This window comes from Salmo salar, chromosome 12, assembly GCF_965601325.2.
Source record: "Salmo salar chromosome 12, fSalSal1, whole genome shotgun sequence".
In the NCBI taxonomy this organism is placed as follows: domain Eukaryota; kingdom Metazoa; phylum Chordata; class Actinopteri; order Salmoniformes; family Salmonidae; genus Salmo; species Salmo salar.
This window is the reverse complement of record NC_138302.1, coordinates 82,375,893-82,403,054: the sequence shown is the minus strand read 5'-3', so window position 1 is coordinate 82,403,054 and position 27,162 is coordinate 82,375,893. Positions and strand designations below refer to the sequence as shown.

General features: G+C 45.0%; 1 protein-coding gene across 2 annotated transcripts; it reads right to left on the bottom strand.

The window, feature by feature from the left end:
• Window positions 1–2,041: 2,041 nt before the first annotated feature.
• Window positions 2,042–15,679, bottom strand: LOC106565801 (transcription initiation factor TFIID subunit 4). 2 transcript variants are annotated; one of them, XM_014133347.3, is made up of 16 exons: window positions 15,139–15,679; window positions 14,206–15,009; window positions 12,857–13,011; window positions 12,564–12,710; window positions 11,861–11,974; window positions 11,500–11,622; window positions 9,157–9,246; window positions 8,817–9,011; window positions 5,331–5,466; window positions 5,120–5,240; window positions 4,844–5,013; window positions 4,542–4,672; window positions 4,329–4,454; window positions 4,117–4,173; window positions 3,880–3,999; window positions 2,042–3,675 (listed from the first exon to the last, which is right to left on the bottom strand). In XM_014133347.3, exons 1-16 carry the CDS (start codon window positions 15,608–15,610, stop codon window positions 3,508–3,510), a joined length of 3,129 nt encoding a protein of 1,042 aa, XP_013988822.2. In that variant the 5' UTR covers window positions 15,611–15,679; the 3' UTR covers window positions 2,042–3,507. The 2 variants fall into 2 exon arrangements, with proteins under 2 accessions (XP_013988822.2, XP_013988824.2); XM_014133349.3 differs by having other exon boundaries at window positions 5,129–5,240; window positions 15,139–15,678.
• Window positions 15,680–27,162: the final 11,483 nt, after the last annotated feature.

Below are 27,162 nucleotides of genomic sequence, written 5' to 3'. Positions count from 1 at the left end.
GTTGAATCTTGTTATGTTCATACAAATATTTACACATGTTAAGTTTGCTGAAAATAAACGCAGTTGACAGTGAGAGGACGTTTCTTTTTTTGCTGAGTTTACATTAATGATCTCTTACCCAAACGGGCGGTGGTTCATTTGCAGAGTAAATTATTACTTTGAGGGTAGTTTCCACATGTATCAACGAAAGTTTGACTCTCTCTTTGTCTCTCCCTCTCCCTATCTACCCCTCTCTCTTGTGGTAACCAAGCAGTCATGCTGTTGTTAGTCCACTCGGGACTTTTTCTCATGTGTTAAGTGTTTATGTTATTCTGTGTTATTATTTTGTTAGCTAGTAAATAAAAAATTAAACTAATTTTGTGTAGTGCTGAATCATAAGTAAAGCTGGGGTTCTTGCGGATCAAAGGAGTATGCAACGTTCAGAATGAGACTGATATGAGGTAATGATTAAGTGACCTTTATCGATATATAACTTATATATCTTTTAGAATTTAATTCGGGAGATGGTAACTCTATAAACAACTTCTTCTGTGGTTCCCCAAATTCCTAATGAGTTAATTGTTACATGATTAATTTAATTGTGTAACAATTAAACATAGTTAGTTGATTCGATAAATAACAGTAATTCGATTAATCACATTAATGAAAGTCACGTCACGACAGCGAGTGCAGTTTCCCTTTAACAAATGAGAGGTCGTAAACAAACATGTTCTATGACACTTATCACAGGAAGCAGTGATGTCACTTCTACCCCCTTGAAGGCTCAGGGTATTTACCCACCACCTCCAGGTGCACTCACTGAGATGTCGCTAGGCAACTACAGTCCTCGTTCTGTTTCTGGCACTCAAGTGGGAGATTATGTGGACTTAACTCTGAAAGAGCAGCCATGTCGTGCAGTAGAAGGGAATTACCAGGGAAAATATTGGATTGGGCCGAAGCACAAAGGGCAGGTGAGCCTGAAACACCAGAGCTGTACTCAGATGCCCTGTCTGTCTGGCACCAAGGAAGCAACCAACAATGACTCACATCCCAGCATTGAGTGCTCTGCTCACTTGGGGGAGTGCCACACACTTGTGTAAGTTATTGACACTGTATACAATCATCACTATTCAATGAAAAGATGTGTGTTGTTCAGGAATATGCTCAGCAAGAGCATCCATGAGATGATGCTTTATAGGTCACAGACACTGAGCACCGACCCCACCCTCTGGCTGTCTTAGATTGGAGATTGAACTGAGTAAACAGTTCAGTGATAAAGGGATAAATCAAGTCACAGCCATGCGGCTTACAATTTATAATGAAATCCACATTGAGCAGATCTTGCTCTGCTGAGGTTACCTGAAAACATACACCTGTCAATAGCGCAAGTTACTACTGCCATCTTGTGGAAATTAACAGCACGACCATTGAACAGAGTGAAAATAGAATGAATCAGTATTGAAAGCTGCAGCTGGCCATTATATGAATTGTTCTGCATGCATGTTGAAGCTGGTCACAATCAGTGTAACATCAGGCCTATGTCCCAACAGACACTCCGAATGGTGTAATTGTTTCAATCCCCCAGTTGTGGTGAACGTTACTTGGCATCTGATGTAGCATCTGTTTCCAATACGTCAGGCACACTATGCTGCCCATTCCTGTCTTTTAATAATAGTGGATGACTGAACCGAGCCGAACCGACACAGAACAGAAGGACAGACTGGTGTGCTGCTGTGTCTGTCTGTTCTGTTGAGCTGGACGACAGATATTGATGATGACAAATGTTGGTTTTATAGATGCTAGCAGACAGGAAATGAGTCAGGAGAATGTGACAATGTCTCAATCCTATTGGTTCAACCAGACGATTAGGACCACCTAAATTAAAATGAGCTACATGGAAAGTCTGTACAGTATATTGACCTTGCAAAACTACAGATCTACTACAACACTGTTCACCCAAGATCTGCAATAACCAAATAATATTTTTATTTCATAAACTGAACATGCAGACGTCAGTGATGTAGCATTGTCCTCTAGTGCATGAATATGAAAATATGGCAAAATATTTTGTACTTTTATTGAAGGAGTTTATTATCTTACAATCCTATACAAAACCATTGCAGTTAAAAAACTTTAGGTAAAATATTTACATATGAACAAGTGTCTGTGCAAAATGTACAAGAAATAAGGGAGACATACAATGCTCCCCCTTACTTTGATTTCTCTGTAAGAGACAAATATGTAAAGTAACAGGTACCGAAAAATCTTCATCTAAAATCAAAGTGATCAGGAAAATATACCACAGGCCAGGGCTGTCCAATGGGGCATCAGAACAGAAGCACAGATTATTGAACTGATAGGACAGCTTTAAAAATAATAACATCACCATTCATACCTCAGAATATCATCAAATCTAGGGTTAGAATAGAAGAATAACGCAATGATTCATAATAATTAAGTTATTTGAGAAATGGTAGAATACATGCAGTCCAATAAAACTAATAAAAATGAAACTTTCCTACATGCATGTGCACAGCTGTTTTGTGGTGACAAAGGGGTCTTTGAGTTTTTGTCCATTTTAAAATAGTTTTTACTATTGTTGAAATCCAATAATTCATCACTGCAAATACCTAAATTACCCAAAAATGCATAAAAAAATTATTAAATCATTTGAATACAATTGTAGACTATCAACTCATTCCCTCTAAAATACACATTTTCACACCTTAACCCATGCAGTAACACAGGAGATGGGATCTCAAAAACACAAATGGAGACTGAAAAGAAAAACATGTTTGATCTGATTACAGAATATAAATACAAGACATTGAATTCAAGACAAGCTCAAACAGAGAAACTAAAGAGACACATCGACTGCTTCAGATTTCAGAATTAATCACTAGACTAATTGCTTTGCTGTTCAACATTATATTAAAATATATGGCTTCTATTGTCAGGAAGGCAAGAAGAAATCAGAAGTGTTCAAACTAATTCAGAGGCCAATAGAATACCTATAACAAGATGAGGATAATTGTTCTTAACAATCGCTAGAAACACTGATGATTAATTATTAAAAATATTTTTTTCATATAAACACAATTATAAAATGAATTGACTTTTTTGTAGAATCGGTTTGCACACTACAAAATGGCCTTCCAAGTAAAATGTATAATAATGTGTATTAATTTATTTACAGTTTCATTAAAAGGGGATTCTAAAACAGTCAATAAAAAGGAAATAAAAACAGTAGAAAATGTGAGAGTTCCAGGATTGCTTTGATGGAAGGTGGAGGAGTGTAGAGGGAGCGGTCAGGGCCTAGAACCAGATGAAGAGCGAAAGGACAACCAGAGTATACAGGAGAGACAAACGTTCCAGTCACTTTAGTTAGCTCCATTCACTTTGGCCTGGAGAATCTTGACATCATTGTATTACTGTCCTCTTTATCCAATTCTAGGGTACAGCCCTATTTGAGGGAGTTGCTTTAGTGGAGGTTAGGGTGACAGCTCTCTGGTCTGGCTCTCTCGGTGTCTATTTGAGGAAGCCTTTGTAGAGGAGATGGGAGTGACTGGTGTCTCTCTCATTCTCCAAACAGAAGAGCAGGTCCCTGAGGTTGACACGCGTGATGCGCTGGCGGATAAACTGTCTGGATGCTCCTGAACTACCACTACCAGACGCAGAGGGACTGGACCCTGAGCCCTGAGAGAGAGATGGGGGAGGGAGAGTGACAGTCAGAGAGAACAAGAGAGGGAGTTTGAGGTGGAAAGTGAGAAAGTGGCAGAGAGTTGAGGGGGAGTTTGAGGGCAAAAGACAAATAAAAAAGGAGACAGAGAAGATTGTGATTTGACTACATGAAGAAACAGCCCACAACCACACTTTGAGAGAAAGTGGAGGCCATGTTACCTCAGCTCCAGCTGCAGCGGCTGCAGCCTCCATTTTCCTCTTCTTCCTGGGGCCGATGGCTGCCAGCGCCGTCAGGTTAGCTTCCTTCTGTCTCAACTGAAACAGCTCCTGCTGCTGCATCTGGAGACAAACACATATACACGAGATAGGCCTACACAAACACACCCCTACTATGGACACTTCGGTGACACATATTTTGTTATGCCAAATTCTCATAACCCTATCCATCCCTCTTACCTCTTTGGCCTTCTGTTTCAACCGCAGCTGCTCAGGGTCTTCTTGACGAGAACGAGACTGAAAGGACACCCATCAGAAAACAGATCGGAATGTGTTAACTGGGTCTCCCGAATAAAGTAATTAATGTCCACCCTCTCACCATTAGTGGCCCTAAAAGTCTAATATAATGGGAGTGATAGTGGAATAGGTCTGTGCTGAAACAGCTCCAGTACCTTTGCTGCCTTCATCAGAATCTCTCTCTCCTGCTCCTCTTTCCTCTGTTTCTCCATCTGATCCAGCTGCTCAAAGAACTTGATCTGGGCACGCATGTCGCTCGTCTGCTCGTACCGACTGTCCTCCTATCAACACATACATTCATTCACCATAAAGTACCAGACCATAGGAACACATGCTAAAGATGCAAATATGCACAAAACTGTACAGACCTTGAAGTTGATGTTCCTCTGCTGGGCCACCTCAGAGACTTTCTCCAACAGGTTCTGCAGCCTGGTCTGGGAGGCGTGGGACACGTAGTTCACTACCTCCGGCCCCAGATCACTCACACCAAACTTCTTACCTGAGGAGAGGAAACACTTGCAGTCAGTGAGGATCTAGGGAACCAGTGTGAAAGCTAAGCTCAAAGGTGCATCTTTCAGTGTGTGTAACTGTGTGTGTGTGTGTGTGTGTGTGTGTGTGTGTGTGTGTGTGTGTGTGTGTGTGTGTGTGTGTGTGTGTGTGTTAGTCTCACCTATTTCCAGTATTCTTCTGGTGAGTGTGGAGGTATGGAGGAAGGCCTCGTCCTTACAGGACCGTGTCACCACTCCCACCAGCTCGGAGTTGGTTGCCAGGATACGGGCACTCTCCTCAGACAGGTTAACCCCAGCCATAGATGCCACATCATTGATGTCATCATCATCCCTGGACACACAAAAAAACAGTCAGCCAGGCAACAGCTACATAACTTTTCAATCTTTCATTTTAGTTGTGATAATTGTCCCCCTACTGGTTTGTGGATGTGACATACATAGCTGACCTGAACGTGCCCCCAGCTTCCTTCAGCTTGTTCTTCTGAACTGCAGTGGCCAGAGAGGCAGCACCAGGAGACGACTTAGATCCAGTCAACACTCCAGGCTTCACCACAGGGACTGGGAGATAGACAGGAGTCAGAAAGAGATCAGACAGATATGTTTTATTGGTTTCTCTTTTTGTATCACATTGTCTCCTCCCCCACTCACCTGTCTGTAGCTGTTTGAGCTGCACCTGTGGCTGTCCCAGCATGATGTGACTGTGGGGGGGCGGACCTCTGAGGGTCACCATGGGGGTCATCTGAAGAGGCCTTACCATTGCCCCCTGCTGCTGAGGCTGGAGCACCTGATGGTTCAAGGTTAGGGGTCAATGGGGCAGTTGGAAAGATGTAGGTGGGAAATCCTTTCATATACACTATAAATACACAAAAGTATATGGACACCGCCTTCAAACAATTATTTCAGCCACACCTGTTGCTGATAGGTGTATAAAACCGAGCACACAGCCATGCAATCTCCATAGTAAACATTGGCAGTAGAATGGCCTTACTGAAGAGCTCAGTGACTTTCAACGTGGCACCATCATAGGATGCCACCTTTCCAACAAGTCAGTTGTCAAATTTCGGCCCTGCCCTAGCTGCCCTGGTCAACTGTAAGTGCTGTTATTGTAAAGTGGAAACGTCTAGGAGCAACAACGGCTCAGCCGCAAAGTGCTAAGCCACACAAGCTCACAGAACGGGACCACCGAGTGCTGAAGCGCGTAAAAATCGTCTGTCCTCGGTTGCAACACTCACTACCAAGTTCCAAACTGCCTCTGGAAGCAACGTCAGCACAATAACTGTTCGACGGGAGCTTCATGAAATGGGTTTCCATGGCCAAGCAGCCTTACACAAGCCTAAGATCACCATGCGCAATGCCAAGCTTCAGCTGGAGCGATGTAAAGCTCGCCGCGTTTGGACTCAGGAGCAGTGTAAATGCGTTCCCTGGAGTGATGAATCACGTTTCCCCATCTGGCGGTCCGACGGACTAATCTGGGATTGGCGGATACCAGGAGAACGCTACCTGACCCAATGCATAGTGCCAACTGTAAAGTTTGTTGGTGGAGGAATAATGGTTTGAGGCTCTTTTTCATGGTTCGGGCTAGGCCCCTTAGTTCCAGTGAAGGAAACTATTTTTTGTTTGTTGTACTTTTTACCCCTTTTTCGTGATATCCAAATTGGTAGTTACAGTCTTGTCCCATCGCTGCAACTCCCCTACGAAGGTCGAGAGCCATGCGTCCTCCGAAACACGACCCTGCCAAGCCGCACTGCTTCTTAAACACTGCTCACTTAACCCGGAAGCCAGCCGCACCAATGTGCCGTCCAGCTGGCGACCGAAGTCAGCTTGCAGGCGCCCAGGCCCGCCACAAGGAGTCGCTAGAGCGCAATGGGCCAAGGAAATCCCGGCCGGCCAAACGTCCCCTAACCCAGACGACGCTGAGCCAATTGTGCATCGCCTCATGGGTTTCCCAGTCATGGCCGGCTGTGACACAGCCTGGGATCAAACCCGGGTCTGTAGTGACGCCTCAAGCACTGCGATGCAGTGAAAGGAAATCTTAACACTACAACATACAATGACATTCTAGACGATTCTGTGCTTCCAACTTTGTGGCAAACAGTTTGGGGAAGGCCCTTTCCAGTTTCAGCATGATAATTTCCCCGTGCACAAAGCGAGGTCAATACAGAAATGGTTTGTCAAGATCGTTGTGGAACAACTTGACTGCCCTGCACAGAGCCCTAACCTCAAGTCCATCGAACACCTTTGGGATGAATTGGAACGCCGACTGCAAACCAGGCCTAATCCCCCAACATCAGTTCCCGACCTCACTAATGGTCTTGTGGCTGAATGGAAGCAAGTCCCCGCAGAAATGTTCCAACATTAGTGGAAAGCCTTCCCAGAAGAGTGGATGCTGTTATAGCAGCAAAGTGAGGCCCAACTCCATATTATTGCCCATTATTTTGGAATGAGATGTTCAACGAGCAAGTGTCCACATACTTTTGTTCATGTAGTGTACTTCTAATACTACCGATTTTAATAAGAGTAAACAATGAGATGTGATTATAATCTATCACTAATAATAGCAATATGGTGGTATAGTACCTCTCGCTCTTCAAGAGAGCGAGAGTTGCACCCCTTCTGAAAAAACCTACACTCGATCCCTCCGATGTCAACAACTACAGACCAGTATCCCTTCTTTCTTTTCTCTCCAAAACTCTTGAACGTGCCGTCCTTGGCCAGCTCTCCTGCTATCTCTCTCAGAATGACCTTCTTGCTCCAAATCAGTCAGGTTTCAAGACTGGTCATTCAACTGAGACTGCTCTTCTCTGTGTCACGGAGGCGCTCCGCACTGCTAAAGCTAACTCTCTCTCCTCTGCTCTCATCCTTCTAGACCTATCGGCTGCCTTTGATACTGTGAACCATCAGATCCTCCTCTCCACCCTCTCCGAGTTGGGCATCTCAGGCGCGGCCCACGCTTGGATTGCGTCCTACCTGACAGGTCGCTCCTACCAGGTGGCGTGGCGAGAATCTGTCTCCGCACCACGTGCTCTCACCACTGGTGTCCCCCAGGGTTCTGCTCTAGGCCCTCTCCTATTCTCGCTATACACCAAGTCACTTGGCTCTGTCATATCCTCACATGGTCTCTCCTATCATTGCTATGCAGACGACACACAATTAATCTTCTCCTTTCCCCCTTCTGATAACCAGGTGGCGAATCGCATCTCTGCATGTCTGGCAGACAGATCAGTGTGGATGACGGATCACCACCTCAAGCTGAACCTCGGCAAGACGGAGCTGCTCTTCCTCCCGGGGAAGGACTGCCCGTTCCATGATTTCGCCATCACGGTTGACAACTCCATTGTGTCCTCCTCCCAGAGTGCTAAGAACCTTGGCGTGACCCTGGACAACACCCTGTCGTTCTCCACTAACATCAAGGCGGTGACCCGATCCTGTACGTTCATGCTCTACAACATTCGCAGAGTACGACCCTGCCTCACACAGGAAGCGGCGCAGGTCCTAATCCAGGCACTTGTCATCTCCCGTCTGGATTACTGCAACTCGCTGTTGGCTGGGCTCCCTGCCTGTGCCATTAAACCCCTACAACTCATCCAGAACGCTGCAGCCCGTCTGGTGTTCAACCTTCCCAAGTTCTCTCACGTCACCCCGCTCCTCCGCTCTCTCCACTGGCTTCCAGTTGAAGCTCGCATCCGCTACAAGACCATGGTGCTTGCCTACGGAGCTGTGAGGGGAACGGCACCTCCGTACCTTCAGGCTCTGATCAGGCCCTACACCCAAACAAGGGCACTGCGTTCATCCACCTCTGGCCTGCTCGCCTCCCTACCTCTGAGGAAGCACAGTTCCCGCTCAGCCCAGTCAAAACTGTTCGCTGCTCTGGCACCCCTATGGTGGAACAAGCTCCCTCACGACGCCAGGACAGCGGAGTCAATCACCACCTTCCGGAGACACCTGAAACCCCACCTCTTTAAGGAATACCTAGGATAGAATAAAGTAATCCTTCTAACCCCCCCCTTAAAAGATTTAGATGCACTATTGTAAAGTGGTTGTTCCACTGGATATCATAAGGTGAATGCACCAATTTGTAAGTCGCTCTGGATAAGAGCGTCTGCTAAATGACTTAAATGTAAATGTAAATAGTACCATTGGGGTAGTCTGCCCCTGTTTGCTGATGACAGGCTGGAGGTGTGGTCTGATGGTTTGGGCTGCAGGGCGCAGGGCTGGGCTGTCCAGTACCACCGTGGTGGGGGTGGTGGCAGGGGCCTGCTGCTGGAGCCCACTGTGCTGGATGAAGGCTGCCGAGTCTGGGGTGAGCTGCCGCAGGGCAGGAAGGCTCCTCTGGAGGACAAACAGACAGAAAGGCAGAGATAATTTGATCATTTGGCAGAATAGTTTGGTGGGTAAGCAAACTGGTGGGTGGGTGCTGAAGACTGGGTCATAACTCGGTTTTGTTTATTCAATGGTACGTAGGAGGATTCCTTACCTTGAGGAAAGGCACGAGGTAAGGCTGAGGTGAGGAGTTGAGCTCTCTGTATAACCTGTTGGTGAAGTCCTCGACTTCAATCTTCCCTTCCTGTTGGAAATGAGAACAGACCATCAGTTCCAAAGAAATATGCAAAATGTTCATCATCAGATTGCAATCCCTGTCTATTGTGATACTCTCAGCAGCTGACACCAACAGTCCTGATCTCTACCTGGATCCCATCAGTGGTGTGTGTGGTCTAGAGGTGGCACCACCCAGAGTGGTGTAGCGGAAAAAAATTCTGGGGCCTGTAGTTTTTTTTCTGATCTGGTAACCTAACCCGGTAAACCTCTAGACCTTATACGGTATAATGTGATTAATCTGTCGTAAAAAGGTTTCATATGGGCCATGATGGGACCAGAGTTTTTCTAAATCAAGTCACATGGTTTAAAGAAATCTCCTGGCCTTGGGGAGGATGAAAACTCTGTCAAACTGCAGCAACCTTGTACTTGTTCATAAGAACTATATTTTAAAGAAGGACTAGGGGGGATTCCTATTCAGAAACCTCTTAGAAAGCAACCTCTTTGGACAATACAACACACAGGGCTGAGTTTGCTTCATGCAGGTTTGCATTGTGTATGTCCTGCCCTATGCAACTGCAGGCCTAATTAAAGATGTATTCAGTCTGTCAGCTATTGTGTTTATTGATTCATTCCAGTTAATAATTTTGGATTGAAAAAGTCTAGGTAAACTAGTCAGCCCAAGTTTTAATATACTGAACAAAAATATAAAAACGCAACATGCAACAATTTCAACGATTTTACCGAGTTACAATTCATATAAGGAAATCAGTCAATTGAAATACATTCATTAGGCCCTAATCTATGGATTTCACATGACTGGGCAGGGGCGCAGACATGGGTGGGCCTGAGGGCATATGCCAACCTACTGGGGAGCCAGGCCCAGCCAATCAGAATGAGTTTTTCCCCACAAAAGGGCTTTATTACAGACAGAAATACTCCTCAGTTTCATCAGCTGTTCGGGTGGCTGGCCTCAGACGATCCCGCAGGTGAAGAAGCCAGATGTGGAGGTCCTGGGCTGGCTGTTACACGTGGTCTGCGGCTGTGAGGCCGGTTTGACGTACTGCCAAGTTCTCTAAAACGACGTTGGAGGCAGCTTATGGTAGAGAAATTATTAACATTAAAATTATCTGGAAACAGCTCTGGTGGGCATTACTGCAGTCAGCATGCCAATTGCACACCCTCTCAAAACTTGAGACTGTGGCATTGTGTTGTGTGATAAAACTGCAGATTTTTTTTTGGTCCCCTGCACAAGGTGCACCTGAGTAATGATCATGCTGTTTAATCAGCTTCTTTATATGCCACACCTGTCGGGTGAATGGATTATCTTGGCAGGATCACTAACAGCCATGTAAACAAATGTGTGCACAAAATTTGAGAGAAAAAAGCTTTTTGTGCGTATGGAACATTTCTGGGATCTTTTTTTTCACTTCATGAAACATAGGACAAACACTTTACATGTTGCGTTTATATTTTTGTTCAGTATATAAACCAAATTTGATCCGATTCACAATTTCTCACAAACAAAATGGGCTACAAATACACAACGTTACCACTTTGTTTACCCTGGCCAGAGGGACAGGGCGCATAGTAGGCAGTTGCTGTTGTTAGTAGCCTACAGTTGATTAGACTGAAAAATAGTGTTATTTCCATACAATACCGCATGTCAGATGGCTAATGTTTAGGTGTATAGGCTACTACATTTATGGAAGAGTTTTTGCTTTTATTTGAGCTTTATTTAACTAGGCAAGTCAGTTAAGAACACATTCTTATTTTCAATGACGGCCTAGGAACAGTGGGTTAACTGCATTGTTCAGGGGCAGAACAACAGATTTTTACCTTGTCAGCTCGGGGATTCGATCTTGCAACCTTCCTGTTACTAGTCCAACGCTCTAACCACTAGACTACCTGCCGCCCCACAGAGTTTTTGCTTGTGTCTGTCGGGAGTGATGTGTTATCACGCTTGCTAAATAAATACTGGAAGTTGAGATAACGCCTTAAGCTTTGTGCCCAGACCATGCGACCTGCAATTTACTTGAATCTGATTGGTCAAGACACGTTAAGAGCCTGAAGCAGCATTCCGATGTGAAGGCCAGAGAAATTCTGCGCGAGTTGTCAACTCATGAGGCAAAACCGTCAAAAAAACAGCACTTAACACTTTGCATCAATATATTTTATTAAACTAAATCAAAAGTGGTGTGACGCTGCCACACCTGATTGAAAAGTGCGGTGGCAAATGCCGCCTCGCTACATGTTCTCCGGCAGCCCTGGTGTGGTCACTCACCAGGAGATCTTTGACCAGGTCTTTAACGTTGGCGGCAGTCTCTGAGGACTGCTTCCCGCTGGACGCCAGCTTGATTAATGTAGACAGGAAGTTCTTGCATTTCTTCACATTCTCCATCGTCTCCTACAGCAAAATAAACAGGGGGCAGCCTTAGAAACAAAGTCAAGCTCCTTAATTCAGGAACCATCATGGGCTCTTACTTCATCAAAAGCCATCATATCCTTCTAAATTTGCAGTATTTTTATTGTTTACCAGAGACCATCAAAGCACTAGAAATACAGCTATGGTCTAGCAAAGGAGCATTCCCTGAACAGAGGACCTAGCCCTGACCAATGGGGGTGGGTGGAACCTAGTTCCGCACCGTTGCAAAGGTGACAGTGGTCCCGGGTGATGCGGTGACGGTCCTCTGGGTGGCCCCTGGTAGCGCTGTCCCCATAGAAGTGCCTGCAGCAGCCCCTACCACAATCATGGGACTCTGGGGGGGAAATACACACATCATGCAGGTTGTTATATTCAATGCACCATAAGCCAGATCAAATGTATGACTAAAATAGTGAGCTTTCAGGAGACACCTCATTGAAGGGGAGGAGAGCTATAGCATGGGGCTCCACACACATACTATCCAGCACTGGCCGACAGCAAACACTCTTCAGATCCCTTTAAGAGAGGACCCAGTGCATACAAGACCTGAGAGAACTGAAAAGGAGTCAGAAACTGTTGGCCCGGGACAAATCAGGCATTCACTGAAACCACTGGCTGTGATAATGAGTGTGTGAGAGCCTGCAGCTTGCACTCATAGTAGATACACAGAAAACACACATACACACACACTAAACTGACACACCAGGAAAGCACTCTCACACACAAAAGGGGATTCAAGCTCAAAAGAGATGCCTACGTTACAAAAGTGCCCCTCGAGAGAATTTTAAAAAAGCAAGTTTCACATGACTGGTGCTGTTTCTGCCTTCTGCTAAGGCCCTACTGTATAATATAACCTACTGTGTGCATCCTACTACATCTCTCCTGCTCTGCTGTAGCCCCCCACTGCCTGTCCCCCACTGTACCTGTAGGACAGGAGGCCTCTGGAGTGTGGTGGTGACAGGAGGCTTCTGGAGGGTGGTGGTGACAGGTGCAGAGGTTGGCACAGGCGAGCCCTGCTTGATGATAGTGGTGGGAGTCACCTGCCTAGTGAGGATGGGCGTTCCAGGAGCCTGAGGAAAAGAGGAAGGTTTAAGATTAATTTAAGACTAATTTAACCTGGAAGGGAATGATCTGAAAAGGGGGGTGGCTGGTGGTCTGATCTGGAGAGTACTTTTGGGGGTAGCTGGGCTGAGGTGACCTTGTCTATTGAACAAACCTGGACTGAGGTGATCTGGAAAGGAGGAGTGCTGGTGGGGGTGGCTGGGCGGGGGGCCATGACTCCCTGGGATTGGGACTGGGACTGCATCTGAGCCAGGGTCTGCTGGTGGATCATCAACAGCTGCCCACTCTCACTGCGCACCAGGACCATACCTGTGGGAGAGAGAAAAGGTCATTCGACTTCCCCTAACCGTCCTGTCACAATGTTAGATTCCCTTTACAACACTTTGTAACACTGTAATACATTTGTAACAACACTCCTCTACATCAACAGAAGAGGGATTCTATAGAACAGGTAGTACTTGGCAGCAGTTTAGCTCCGATTCCCACATCTGCTAACATTTAGCTGAGAGATAGAGCGCTGGATAAGGGCCATAAACACTGTGCCATTTCATGCTAATCAGTCTTCCTAAAGAAGCAAGGCGAGACAAGGTGGCAGAGTTCCATACAGACCGAGGCGGCAGTGTAAACGAGTCACGCTGTAATCTACATGGTAATGCATCGGGACACCGTGCCTCGCCACAGGGGGATCAACACTGACTACGCCACAAGAAGGGTCTCAAGAAAAAGACTGGCTGCATTACAGGCACAGCTGGTCCTGTATTCACAGAGAGCTCACAGAGGACAGGATATTATACACACACTTCTTAGACAGGCTGGCACATAGGGCAGCAACAGTCTCCACTTCTGGTGGTGGTCGTCATTATCATACAGGTAATACTGTAGTAGTGCTCTTACCAGGCCAGAACGGTATGCTGTACTTGCATATGTCATATCCCTGTTTGCCTTCCCTTATATCTGTTGGTGTTTATGAGTGATCAAACTTTTTACTGTGTAGGCTAAATGTTACATGACAGAATAAATAAAGCATAGGGATAACAGAAAATATATTGAAAAGCTAGTATTTGATTATCTACTTGTCATACATCAATTTCCATTTCCTGAGTGTTAACAAGAGTTGACAGGAATGTTAACAGTGCACGGGCAGAGAACAGCGCAGCATAGACACAACAGGAGCGCGCTTGGGAGGCACAACAGGGCACTCACTCTACATCAATTCAATGAACAACCAAGACAGATCAGCAGGGAAAGTTCGGGATTTTCTGTGCAAATGATGAAGCAATGAACAACCAGTAAGTTTTATCCCTTTGATTGACGGGTCAACATCATCAGAGAATAATCAATGAAGCAGCAAGTATACTATTACAACACCAAGTCTGCAATATACTTCTATTTCACTGTCTTTAAAACGATGTGTAGGCATAAAATTATAAATACCAGAACAATATTATGTTTTCGTATATTACGTTTTTGTAAGTATTTAATTTCAAAGCGAGACAAGCGTACCTGGGGGAAGCTGGATGTTCTGAACGTTGGGCTGGTTCGGAGATGTCTGGGGGTGCCGAGGCGCCAACACCTGTTGCGCGATAGAACGGCTCCCTCCCGGGCTCGCAGCTACTGTCACCGGAGTGGAAGCCCTCGGTGCGCTCTGGAACGACGGGTTCGTTACAGCACCAGGAGCAGTCTGTATGATTGTTTTGGGCGCCTCTGCCATGATGATGTGCGACCCCGAACTGACAGCCACAGAAGTGGGCGACTGACCATTGTTCAGGCAATCGAAAGGCAATCCCGCATTAGGACCATTCATCGCTGTACCCGATCCCGCAGTTTGCATAGATGTCCTCACAATATGTGATATAGCAGGTCCAGTGCCCAGACTCGCAGCGTGAGACGAGGTGACAACATTCTGAGAGTTCACGAATGATGCCTGGATGATAGTGGTGTTCAATGAAGGTGGCATTACTGCACTCGCATGTCCTTTTGACAACCCCGGCCCGTTGTTGACAACTGTGACAGCTACCGAGGCATTGCCGCTACTCGTGCAACTACTTGACAGCGGTGTCCCACTGAGAGAGACAGCGCTTCCTGAATTGTGACAGTTCAATAAACTGCCTCCATTCAACGTTTGAGTTGCGGAAGAGGATACTTTCCCCCCGTGGTTTGGGAGAGGAGTTATTATACTGGCACTGACAGCAACAGTCTTTCCTTGGCCGTGTCCTGCCGATGAGTCCGACTCACTCGATGAGGCATCCATAGCTGAACCCTGGGACCTCGTATTACTAATAATGACACCCCCTTGCACTCCAGCCCCTGTTGTGGAGCGGAAACAAGGGTGAGAGAAGGGGGTGAACAATGCTAAGTAGGTACTCACAAGATAAACTAGTGTTTGCTTTCGTTTACACTTGAAACAACAAGCAAAACAACGTTACCACAGCATACCTGCTTTTGCAACCTCTTGAGCAAGTCCCCGTTTGTTCTGCTGGACATTAGCATTAAACCCTGTCCCGGAACTGGCCATGTGTTTAGCGACTGTCTGGCTACTTGCCTCAGGGCTCTCGTGACCCGAAAGCTCGGACTCAAGAGACCCCACAAGATCACGAACTACTTTCTCGTCCACCTCAGCGTTAAAGAAAACCTCATCTAGCAAATCGGAGCCTGCCGCCATCTTCACACTGCTGCAAGCTATGGAGCATCGAAAGTGACGCGCGCATGCGCAGACTACATGCAACGTCACCCCACAGAGATTCCAAAGTGCTGTGATTGGTCGTTTCCCGGTGATAAAGGGCGGGACAAATGGCTCCTGACTGACATTACGAAGGATGTAAGGGCTGAAACAACACTGAACAACAACAGCTAGTGGGGAGAAAATCGACTCGATAGTACATGTTGTATGACGCGTATTTGCGATCATATTCTAGCCAACTGATTGTGGAATTACTCTACGCTATATATTCGATAATGAAATTATGGGTAGCGACAGGATTTTAACCCTACATTTAGACTAATTCCCAGGTGGAGTGCTACTGTGTCCTGTGCTCTGGGGCTTCAAGATGGCTACGCTGTTTTTGTTCAGCTAGTTTGGAGCGCCACTGTAGAAATGCGTTTGGCCACGCCTCTTACAATACAGTTTTTGCATGCTGTCAAAACCACATGGGGAGTGTCAACACAGAGGAAAAGTTGGGTTCTGTGTAAAATACATTTATGGAATTGATAAAACTTGAGAATTTGCTGTTTTTGATAGGAAATTCCTATTGTTAGGCATGTGTATGCCTATATATCCTTTTTGTCTTATTTCAGATATCTGAACAAAAAAAAACAGCTCACAGACAATGCATATCTTGGAGACAAGTAACCTAAATGTAAATATATATATATACAATTAAAACAAAAAAATAAGACTATGACAATATGTTGAAGGCTATTTATCTGTGCCATCATTGCCTAAAAACCTTAGCCCATGCCCTAAAAGGGTTGGTTTCCCAGACAAAGCTGCCTAGTAGTATTTTTCAAAAGCACACTTAATTGAGAATCTCCAATGAAAGTGTATTTTTTTTTTGGCCAGGACTATGATTAATCGGGAAATTGTCACTGAATGTGGTTATAGACGAAGATGAGCACCAGCTACAGATTTTTTTGTGGTTCATTTATCCCACAAATAGGGTTGTGTGTCTCCCCTCAAAGATGGAGAGGAGAAAATTGCGCACAAAAAAACCCCATATTGAACAGATTGGTTTTTAGATGCATGAATGACTGAAAAATATATTTAACATTCCACAGTGCATAGGACACTTGATGCCCCATCAATGATAGGCCTATGTGCCATGGGTAGCCTAAATCCATATTGAGTTGTCAGAAAATGTTTAGGCTATTCCCTAAATCCAACTTAAACATTGCTCTCTAGGCATATTAAAGGGATGTGTTGCAGTGATACGACAATCATTTAATTTGTCTTCTAGGCTATAATTTTAATGGACATGTGTCCCCCAATTGGGTTTGTAATATAAAGCACCAGCTTTAACAAATTGTGCACCTGCTGATACATTCGAATTTGGTGTTTGCTTCAGGGAATGCTCAAACAAGACGGCTTGTGTTGAGAAGTAGAAATAAAAGCTACTTAACAGCAACAATGAGCACTGGAATACCTTATAGTGGAAGTAAAATAAATCTAATATCGAAGACCTGTCTGCCCTTGACCAGCACAAAAACATCCTGTGGCGTACTGCATTAGCATCGAATTGCCCCCGTGATATGCAACCTTTCAGGGAAGTTAGGAACAAATATACACAGACAGTTAGAAAAGCTAAGGCTAACTTTTTCAAACAGAAATTTGCATCCTGTAGTACTAACTCAAAAAAGTTCTGGGACACTGTAAAGTCCATGAAGAGTAAGAGCACCTCCTCCCAGCTGCCCACTGCTCTGAGGCTAGAAAACAATGTTACCACTGATAAATCCACTATAATTGAGAATTTCAATAAGCATTTCTACGGCTGGCCATGCTTTCCACCTGGCTACCACTACCCTGGTCAACTGCCCGACACCCTCTACAGCAACCCGCCAAAGCCCCCACAATTTCTCCTTCACCCAAATCCAGATAGCTGATGTTCTGAAAGAGCTGCAAAATCTGGACCCATACAAATCAGCCGGGCTAGACAATCTGGACCCTCTCTTTCTAAAATTATCTGCCGCAATTGTTGCAACCCCTATTACTAGCCTGTTCAACCTCTCTTTCGTATCATCTGAGATTCCCAAAAATTGGAAAGCTGCCGCGGTCATCCCCCTCTTCAAAAGGGGTGACACTCTAGACCCAAACTGCTACAGACCTATATCTATCCTACCCTGTCTTTCTAAGGTCTTCGAAAGCCAAGTTAACTTCTTTGGGATAGGGGGCAGTATTTTCACGGCCGGATAAAAAACGTACCCGATTTAATCTGGTTACTACTCCTGCCCAGAAACTAGAATATGCATATAATTAGTAGATTTGGATAGAAAGCACTCTAAAGTTTCTAAAACTGTTTGAATGGTGTCTGTGAATATAACAGAACTCATATGGCAGGCCAAAACCTGAGAAGATTCCATACAGGAAGTGCCCTGTCTGACAATTTGTTGTCCATCTGTTGCATCTCTATCGACATTACATCATCTGTGCTGTAACGTGACACTTTCTAAGGCTTCCATTGGCTCTCTAAAGCCGCCAGAAAGTGGAATGGGGTGTCTGCTGTCTCTGGGCAAAGTACAGCAGCAGACTTTGTAAGTGGTCAGCCTGGGGACAGTGAGACTGGAGATGCGCGGTCACGAGAACTCGCCATGTTTTTCTTTCAGTCTTTGAATGAATACAACGTTGCCTGGTTGGAATATTATCGCTATTTTACGAGAAAAATAGCATAAAAATTGATTTTAAACAGCGTTTGACATGCTTCTAAGTACGGTAATGGAATATTTTGATTTTTTTGGTCACGAAATGCACTCGCGCGTTACCCTTCGGATACTGACCTGAACGCACGAACAAAACGGAGGTATTTGGATATAACTATGAATTATTTGGAACCAAAACAACATTTGTTGTTGAAGTAGAAGTCCTGGGAGTGCATTCTGACGAAGAACAGCAAAGGTAATCCAATTTTTCTAATAGTAATTCTGAGTTTAGGTGACCCCGAAGTTGGCGGATGTCAAAATAGCTAGCCGTGATGGCCGAGCTATGTACTCAGAATATTGCAAAATGTGCTTTTGCCGAAAACCAATTTTAAAATCGGACATAGCGATTGCATAAAGGAGTTCTGTATCTACAGTGCCTTGCGAAAGTATTCGGCCCCCTTGAACTTTTCGACCTTTTTCCACATTTCAGGCTTCAAACATAAAAATATAAAACTGTAATTTTTTGTGAAGAATCAACAACAAGTGGGACACAATTATGAAGTGGAACGAAATTTATTGGATATTTCAAACTTTAAAAAAAAAAAAAAAAAAAAAAAATTGGCCGTGCAAAATTATTCAGCCCCTTTACTTTCAGTGCAGCAAACTCTCTCCAGAAGTTCAGTGAGGATCTCTGAATGATCCAATGTTGACCTAAATGACTAATGATGATAAATAGAATCCACCTGTGTGTAATCAAGTCTCCGTATAAATGCACCTGCTCTGTGATAGTCTCAGAGGTCCGTTTAAAGCACAGAGAGCATCATAAAGAACAAGGAACACACCAGGCAGGTCCGAGATACTGTTGTGGAGAAGTTTAAAGCCGGATTTGGATACAAAAAGATTTCCCAAGCTTTAAACATCCCAAGGAGCACTGTGCAAGCGATAATATTGAAATGGAAGGAGTATCAGACCACTGCAAATCTACGAAGACCCGGCCGTCCCTCTAAACTTTCAGCTCATACAAGGAGAAGACTGATCAGAGATGCAGCCAAGAGGCCCATGATCACTCTGGATGAACTGCAGAGATCTACACCTGAGGTGGGAGACTCTGTCCATAGGACAACAATCAGTCGTATACTGCACAAATCTGGCCTTTATGGAAGAGTGGCAAGAAGAAAGCCATTTCTTAAAGATATCCATAAAAAGTGTTGTTTAAAGTTTGCCACTAGCCACCTGGGAGACACACCAAACATGTGGAAGAAGGTGCTCTGGTCAGATGAAACCAAAATTGAACTTTTTGGCAACAATGCAAAACGTCATGTTTGGCGTAAAAGCAACACAGCTCATCACCCTGAACACACCATCCCCACTGTCAAACATGGTGGTGGCAGCATCATGGTTAAGGCCTGCTTTTCTTCAGCAGGGGCAGGGAAGATGGTTAAAATTGATGGGAAGATGGATGGAGCCAAATACAGGACCATTCTGGAAGAAAACCTGATGGAGTCTGCAAAAGACCTGAGACTGGGACGGAGATTTGTCTTCCAACAAGACAATGATCCAAAACATAAAGCAAAATCTACAATGGAATGGTTCACAAATAAACATATCCAGGTGTAGAATGGCCAAGTCAAAGTCCAGACCTGAATCCAATCGAGAATCTGTGGAAAGAACTGAAAACTGCTGTTCACAAACGCTCTCCATCCAACCTCACTGAGCTCGAGCTGTTTTGCAAGGAGGAATGGGCAAAAATTTCAGTCTCTCGATGTGCAAAACTGATAGAGACATACCCCAAGCGACTTACAGCTGTAATCGCAGCAAAAGGTGGCGCTACAAAGTATTAACTTAAGGTGGCTGAATAATTTTGCACGCCCAATTTTTCAGTTTTTTATTTGTTAAAAAAGTTTGAAATATCCAATAAATTTCATTCCACTTCATGATTGTGTCCCACTTGTTGTTGATTCTTCACAAAAAATTATAGTTTTATATCTTTATGTTTGAAGCCTGAAATGTGGCAAAAGGTCAAAGTTCAAGGGGGCCGAATACTTTCGCAAGGCACTGTATAATTCTTAAAATAATTGTTATGTATTTTGTCAACGTTTATCATGAGTAATTTAGTAAATTCACCGGAAGTTTTCGGTGGGTATGCTAGTTCTGAACATCACATGCTAATGTAAAAAGCTGTTTTTTGATATAAATATGAACTTGATTGAACAAAACATGCATGTATTGTATAACATAATGTCCTAGGAGTGTCATCTGATGAAGATCATCAAAGGTTAGTGCTGCATTTAGCTGTGGATTGGGTTTTTGTGACATATATGCTTGCTTGGAAAATGGCGGTGTGATTATTTGTGTCTATGTACTCTCCTAACATAATCTAATGGGGTTTTTTTTCGCTCTAAAGCCTTTTTGAAATCGGACAATGTGGTTAGATTAACGAGAGTCTTATCTTTCAAATGGTGTAAAATAGTTGATTGCTTGAGAAAATTGAATTCTGGTATTTTAGTTGGTTTTGTATTTCGCGCCGTGCGATGCCATTGGCTGTTGGCTAGGGGTTCCGCAGGCGGAACGGGGTTCCGCTAGCAGAACGTCTGTCCTCAACAGGTTAACAAACAGATTATCGACAATTTCGAATCCCACCGTACCTTCTCCGCTATGCAATCTGGTTTCAGAGCTGGTCATGGGTGCACCTCAGCCACGCTCAAGGTACTAAACGATATCATAACCGCCATCGATAAGAGACATTACTGTGCAGCCGTATTCATCGACCTGGCCAAGGCTTTCGACTCTGTCAATCACCACATTCTTTTTGGCACACTCGACAGCCTTAGTTCCTCAAATGATTGCCTCGCCTGGTTTACCAACTACTTCTCTGATAGAGTTCAGTGTGTCAAATCGGAGGGCCTGTTGTCCGGACCTCTGGCAGTCTCTATGGGTGTTCCACAGGGTTCAATTCTCGGGCCGACTCTCTTCTCTGTATACATCAATGATGTTTCTCTTGCTGATGATGATTCTCTGATCCACCTCTACGCAGACGACACCATTCTGTATACTTCTGGCCCCTCTTTGGACACTGTGTTAACTAACCTCCAGACGAGCTTCAATGCCATACAACTGTCCTTCCGTGGCCTCCAACTGCACTTAAACGCAAGTAAAACTAAATGCATGCTATTCAATCGATCACTGCCCGCACCTGCTCGCCCGTCCAGCATCACTACTCTGGACGGCTCTGACTTAGAATACATGGACAACTACATATACCTGGGTGTCTGGTTAGACTGTAAACTCTCCTTCCAGACTCACATTAAGCATCTCCAATCCAAAATAAAATCTAGAATCGGCCTCCTATATCGCAACAAAGCATCCTTCACTCATGCTGCCAAACATACCCTCGTAAAACTGACCATCCTACCGATCCTCGACTTCGGTGATGTCATCTATAAAATAGCCTCAAGCACTCTACTCAAGAAATTGGATGCAGTCTATCACAGTGCCATCCATTTTGTCACCAAAGCCCCATACACTACCCACCAATGCGACCTGTACACTCTCGTTGGTTGACCCTCGCTTCATACTCGTCGCCAAACCCACTGGCTACAGGTTATCTACAAGTCTCTGCTAGGTAAAGCCCGCCTTATCTCAGCTCACTAGTCACCATAGCAACACACACTTGTAGCACGCGCTCCAGCAGGTATATCTTACTGGTCACCTTCAAAGCCAATTCCTCTTTTGGTCATCTTTCCTTCCAGTTCTCTGCTGCCAATGACTGGAACGAACTGCAAAAATCTCTGAAGCTGGAGACTCATATCTCCCTCACTAGCTTTAAGCACCAGCTGTTAGAGCAGCTCACAGATCACTGCACATGTACATAGCTCATCTGTAAACAGCCCATCTATCTACCTACCTCATCCCCATACTGTATTTATTTATCTTGCTCCTTTGCACCCCAGTATCTCTACTTGCACATTCATCTTCTGCACATCTACCATTCCAGTGTTGAATTGCTATATTGTAATTACTTCGCCACCATGGCCTATTTATTGCCTTAACTTACCTCATTTGCACTCACTGTATATAGACTTTTTGTTTTCTTTTGTTCTACTGTATTATTGACTATATGTTTTGTTTATTCCATGTGTAACTCTGTGTTGTTGTATGTGTCAAATTGCTATGCTTTATCTTGGCCAGGTCGCAGTTGCAAATGAGAACTTGTTCTCAACTAGCCTACCTGGTTAAATAAAGGTGAAATAAAAAAAATTATAAAAAATGAGGGCATTTTGTATTCATTCGACACGGATAACTCGACGGTGGCTTTGGCAAGGGGTGACTTTCCCTCAATTTAGGTGTTGTTTGGCAATTGGTTTTGCCCCCCGAATTTAAATGGTGCTTCACGTTTATGAATTATTAACTCTACTTCCAAAAGCCACAATATTGTCATCTTATTTTCACAGTTAAATCATTTGGGACAGAAGGCCAGACTACAAACAGACGAGTGCCACCCAAAGATGAAATTTATGAATACATCATTTTCAGAGGGAGTGGCATCAAGGAAAGAAATGTGTATGAGCCACCTAAACCACAACATGGTTTACCTCACTACCCAGCCATTGTACAGGCAGGAGACAAGGACCAATACATCTGCTCTGCAAAAGAAAAACATGACATAATTGGATTCCATGCATATGATCACACAGCCTAAGACTGGTCGTTGTATGCATCAACCAATTGTTGCGTGCCACATCATCGACTGACAGATTGCTATAACGTATGATGTGGTTAACTGATGCGTTAAATACCTATCCAGGTGTTGTTAGATCTGTCAGGCATCAGTGATGCCTGGACAGAGGAATGCACCCATAAGCATTTGTTTGCTTTGCTTTTTGTAGAGGTCCATTGGCAGCAACTCTGTCATATACCTATCCCAGGCCCCCTACAGTCCCTACAGGAGTATGGTGCCTTCCTATAACCGGCTGGCTGCCAGCAGTATACTGCTGCCTTGGGTCTGGGTGAGTGAAACTGTCTTGGAGAGAGACCCTATCAAACACACAACCACCTTCATGTTGTATTTTATTTCAAGTTTTTGTCAAAATAGCCCCTGAACTGTTATGAGGCCCTTGTACATAACTGTTATGTCTTTGAACTTTGTCACCATGTAGCATCTCATCTAATGATGTCTGTGGGAAACTGTCACCAGATCTCTTGAAATGTCTTTCCCATTTATTCCCTGGCCTTCCTCAGGAGCAGGACTTCACAGCCTTCCAGTGAGAAGAGGCCTGGTGGTAGAGCAGGCTGTCCAGACAGTACCAGCGGATAATTCTGTCCACAGAAGTGGCCAGTCTGCCTCCCAGCAGCAAAGAACAGAGTCTGGTCAACCTCCCTAACACTCTGGCAGAGATGATTCTCAGTCTCAGAGGATGACTGCCTCCAGTGGTAAGCTCAGACAACAGGAATGAGGGCTTCTGGTACAGCCTGGTACATAGTTTGAGTTACACCTGTTCTTCTGTGTTTTCATTCCTTTATGAATTCTCATCACTTTAGGGAGCAGGATAACTACATTGAGCTCTAAAGTTATTGAGACAGTGACACATTTTTTGTTTGTTTTGGCTCTGTAATCCAGCACTTTGGATTTTAAATGGTAGAATGACTAGGAAGTTAACCTTTTAGATGTAGGACCTGCGTTGTTCTGGTACCTGTTCCGACTGACATTTTCGCTTTATAAATCGATATGTGGATACCCCAGATCAAACTGGCTTGCGTTGAGCAATAGTCCTGGTTCCAACGGACACAGTATATATATATTTTTTCTGAGCCTATGTGACATAGCTTGTGAAATCTGAAACCACTTCGAGCTGGGATATCCCTCCTACCATTTTAATGTTCTCTTCCGACTGTCCATCAACTCCTGGCTGAACCCTACAGCTTGCTTACTGCTTATGGTAGTCCATCGTATTCGATGATGACTTCCACTTCTGAGTTAACCGTGAATTCTTTGATGACTGTAGAGTCCAATCCAAGATCCACAAACTTTATTGCAGGTTGGGCATATGCAGTCTGTGTTGGCAGGGGCAGGCATGGTTGTATGTCTCCTGAGCTGTTTTTGCTGTGACTTTGTGCTCCTCTCCTCCTCCCACTGTACACCGCTCTGGCAGAGCTGTCGCCAGGTGGAACGGTCGGCAGCATCCTTGTCTAGGTCTGTGGGTTTGATGTTGCACTTCTTCAGCAACGTTTTTAGCTGCTCCTTGTAGCGCTTCATCTGCCCCCCTGCAGACCGCCAGCCAAGGTGTAGCTGGCCATACAGGATCTTCCGCGGCAAGCGCTCCTGAGACATTCTAATGACATGCCCAAGCCAGCGCAGTTGGTGTTGGGTGACCATGGCCTCCATACTCTTGCAGTTGGTCTTAGCAAGTATTTCTGTATGGGGCACACGGTTGCACCAGGTGATTCCCAGGATTCGCTACAGGCATCTTATGTGGACTCGCTCAAGCTGCTTGTTGTGGTGACGGTAAGTGACCCAGGCTTCACAGCTGTAAAGAAGTGTGGTGATGCAGACGGCTTGATAGACAGTGTCTTAGGTGTGGAGGTAGAGAACCCTGTTTTGGAAGACCCTGCGTTTGAGTTTCCCGAAGACAGCTGATGCTTGATCCCATTTTGAATTTCGAGATCTATGCTGCAGTCCTCTGAGAGGATGCTGCCCAGGTATTTGAAGGATGGAACTATTGCCAGTGATTTGTGTTCAATGGTGAAGACAGGCATGGTGGGTGGAGGGCTGGATCACCTCTATCTTGGTGGTGTTGATAGACAGTCCCATCCTGCTACAGACTCCCGAGTGGCGCAGCGGTCTAAGGTACTGCATCTCAGTGCTTGAGGCATCACTACAGACACCCTGGTTCAATTCCAGGCTGTATCACAACCGACCGTGATTGGCAGTCTCATAGGATGGCGCACAATTGGCCAGCGTCATCCGGATTTGGCCTGTGCAGACCGTCCATTGTAAATAAGAATTTGTTCTTGACTGACTTGCCTAAATAAATACATTTTATTATTTTTATTTTTTAAATAGACCCTCACAAGGACGGACTGAAGGTCTTCCGGAGTGTGGGCCACAAGAGCACAAAACCTTGGTGGTTACTTGGAGCCTCCTGATGTTGAATAGGTTTCCATCCAGCCTGAAGTCCACCACAACACTGCTGCTCTTCTCAAGCTCCTTCTGGAGAAGCTGGGTGACACATAGGAGGAAGATGTTAAAGTGTACCGGTGCCAGCACACACCCCTGCCTCACACCGATGCTTACTCCAAAGGGCACTGACTCCTGCCCTCCTATGGCCACCCGAGCCATCATCCCATCATGGAACTGGCAAAAGATGTTGGCAAATTTGTCTGGACAGCCAACTTTGAATATAATGCCCCATAGTAGTTCCCTGCTCACAGTGTCAAAGGCCTTGGAGAGGTCGACAAAGGCAATGAGAAGGTCCTGATGGTTATAGATGGTGACAATGTTTGCATCCCATTGCTATTGGGGGACGATCTCCCGGTCCCAAACCTCAGTGATGTACTTGTGGAGCGTTCTGGTGCAGAAGTAACCTCCCTTCTTAAGTAGCTCTACCGGGATGCTGTCAGCACCAGGAGTCTTGTTGTTCTTGAGGGAACGGATAACTGATAATACCTCCTGGAAGGTTGGCGAATGGTTGAGGTCTTGAATGGGTTGACAGACAGGCAGTTCTTCCAGGATGGAGTGGTCTGAAGGAGAATGCTGATTGAGTAGTGCTTCAAATTGGTCAGCCCACCTCATCAGTATCTGGTTTTGGTCCTTGAAGAAAGTCAGACCATCAGCTGTTTTCATGGGGGTGATGGAGCGACGTCTAGGGCCATAGATGGCTTTAGTTGAGTTGTAGAAATTGTGCAAGTCATTATGTCAGCATAAATGTGGATTTCCTGTGCCTTATTCGTCCACCATTTGTTCTGCAGAGCATGCAAGGTTGTTTGCACTTCCTTGCACGATGCATCCCATTGCTTGCGAAGGGTAGCAGATGTGGGGATAGTTGAGAGTAGCCCTGTGCACTTTGTGCATATTGTCCAGTAAGGTAGGGATGGTGTCAGCGTTCTCATCGAACCAGTCCTGATGTTTCCTACCTCTGTAGCCAATGCCGAGGTAGCGGAGCGCCTGCCACGCGCCGCCAGCACACTGCTTTTCTCTCAGGGTGTGCTCCCCTAGCCTTTGTCGTACCAGACTAACCCACAAGGCAGCGGGACAGTGGTTGATGGTTGCCAGGACGTGTCCACACAGAGGTGGGCCTGTACAGACGCATCTCTGGGGCCCACTGCTGCTTCGAGATCCCCTGACGATTAGCCTGGAGTTTTAAGACAACAAGTTAACGTGTGCCGCCGCGAAAAGGCCTGACAGGAATCTTGGTCATGGAGAGGCTTTGTACCGGCAAGGGGAAATCTGTGCATGAAGCTGCTCCCCAATTCACCACAAGGGCTAGCCGGTGGCAGTGAGCTGTAAGCGAGAGTATGCAAGCACATGGTAAGTGGGCATGCAACTAACCTCTACCTAGGCACTACTGCACTAGACGCGTCACATGCACCCTGTGGTTGTCTGCCGACACAACCCTACATCACTGCCACAGACAAAGCACATGCCTGCAATCGTTACATCGTAGCTCAACAGGAGAGTGGTTTTATCGATTTTATATCCAATAATCTAAAATAATTCTGATTTTAAATAAATGCTTTCTGTTTGTCATAGACAGACAAGATGTATTATTTTTTTAATTTTTTTAATTTCACTTTTATTTAACCAGATAAGCTAGTTGAGAACAAGTTCTCATTTACAACTGCGACCTGGCCAAGATAAAGCAAAGCAGTGCGACACAAACAACAACACAGAGTTACACATGGAATAAACAAGCGTACAGTCAGTAACACAATAGAAAAAAAGAAAGTCTATATAAAATGTGTGCAAATGGTGTGAGGAGGTAAGGCAATAAATAGGCCATAGTAGCGACGTAATTACAATTTAGCAGATTAACACTGGAGTGATAGATGAGCAGATGATGATGTGCAAGTAGTGATACTGGTGTGCAGAAGAGCAGAAAAGTAAATAAAAACAGT

Coding starts and splice junctions, on each gene's coding strand:
- LOC106565801 (XM_014133347.3), bottom strand. CDS start 15,610: ATGATCGCAAATACGCGTCATACAACATGTACTATCGAGTCGATTTTC. Junction 4,673..4,843: donor CAGAAGAATACTGGAAATAG/GTGAGACTAACA, acceptor TCCTCTCCTCAG/GTAAGAAGTTTGGTGTGAGT. Junction 4,174..4,328: donor TTCTGATGAAGGCAGCAAAG/GTACTGGAGCTG, acceptor GTGTCCTTTCAG/TCTCGTTCTCGTCAAGAAGA.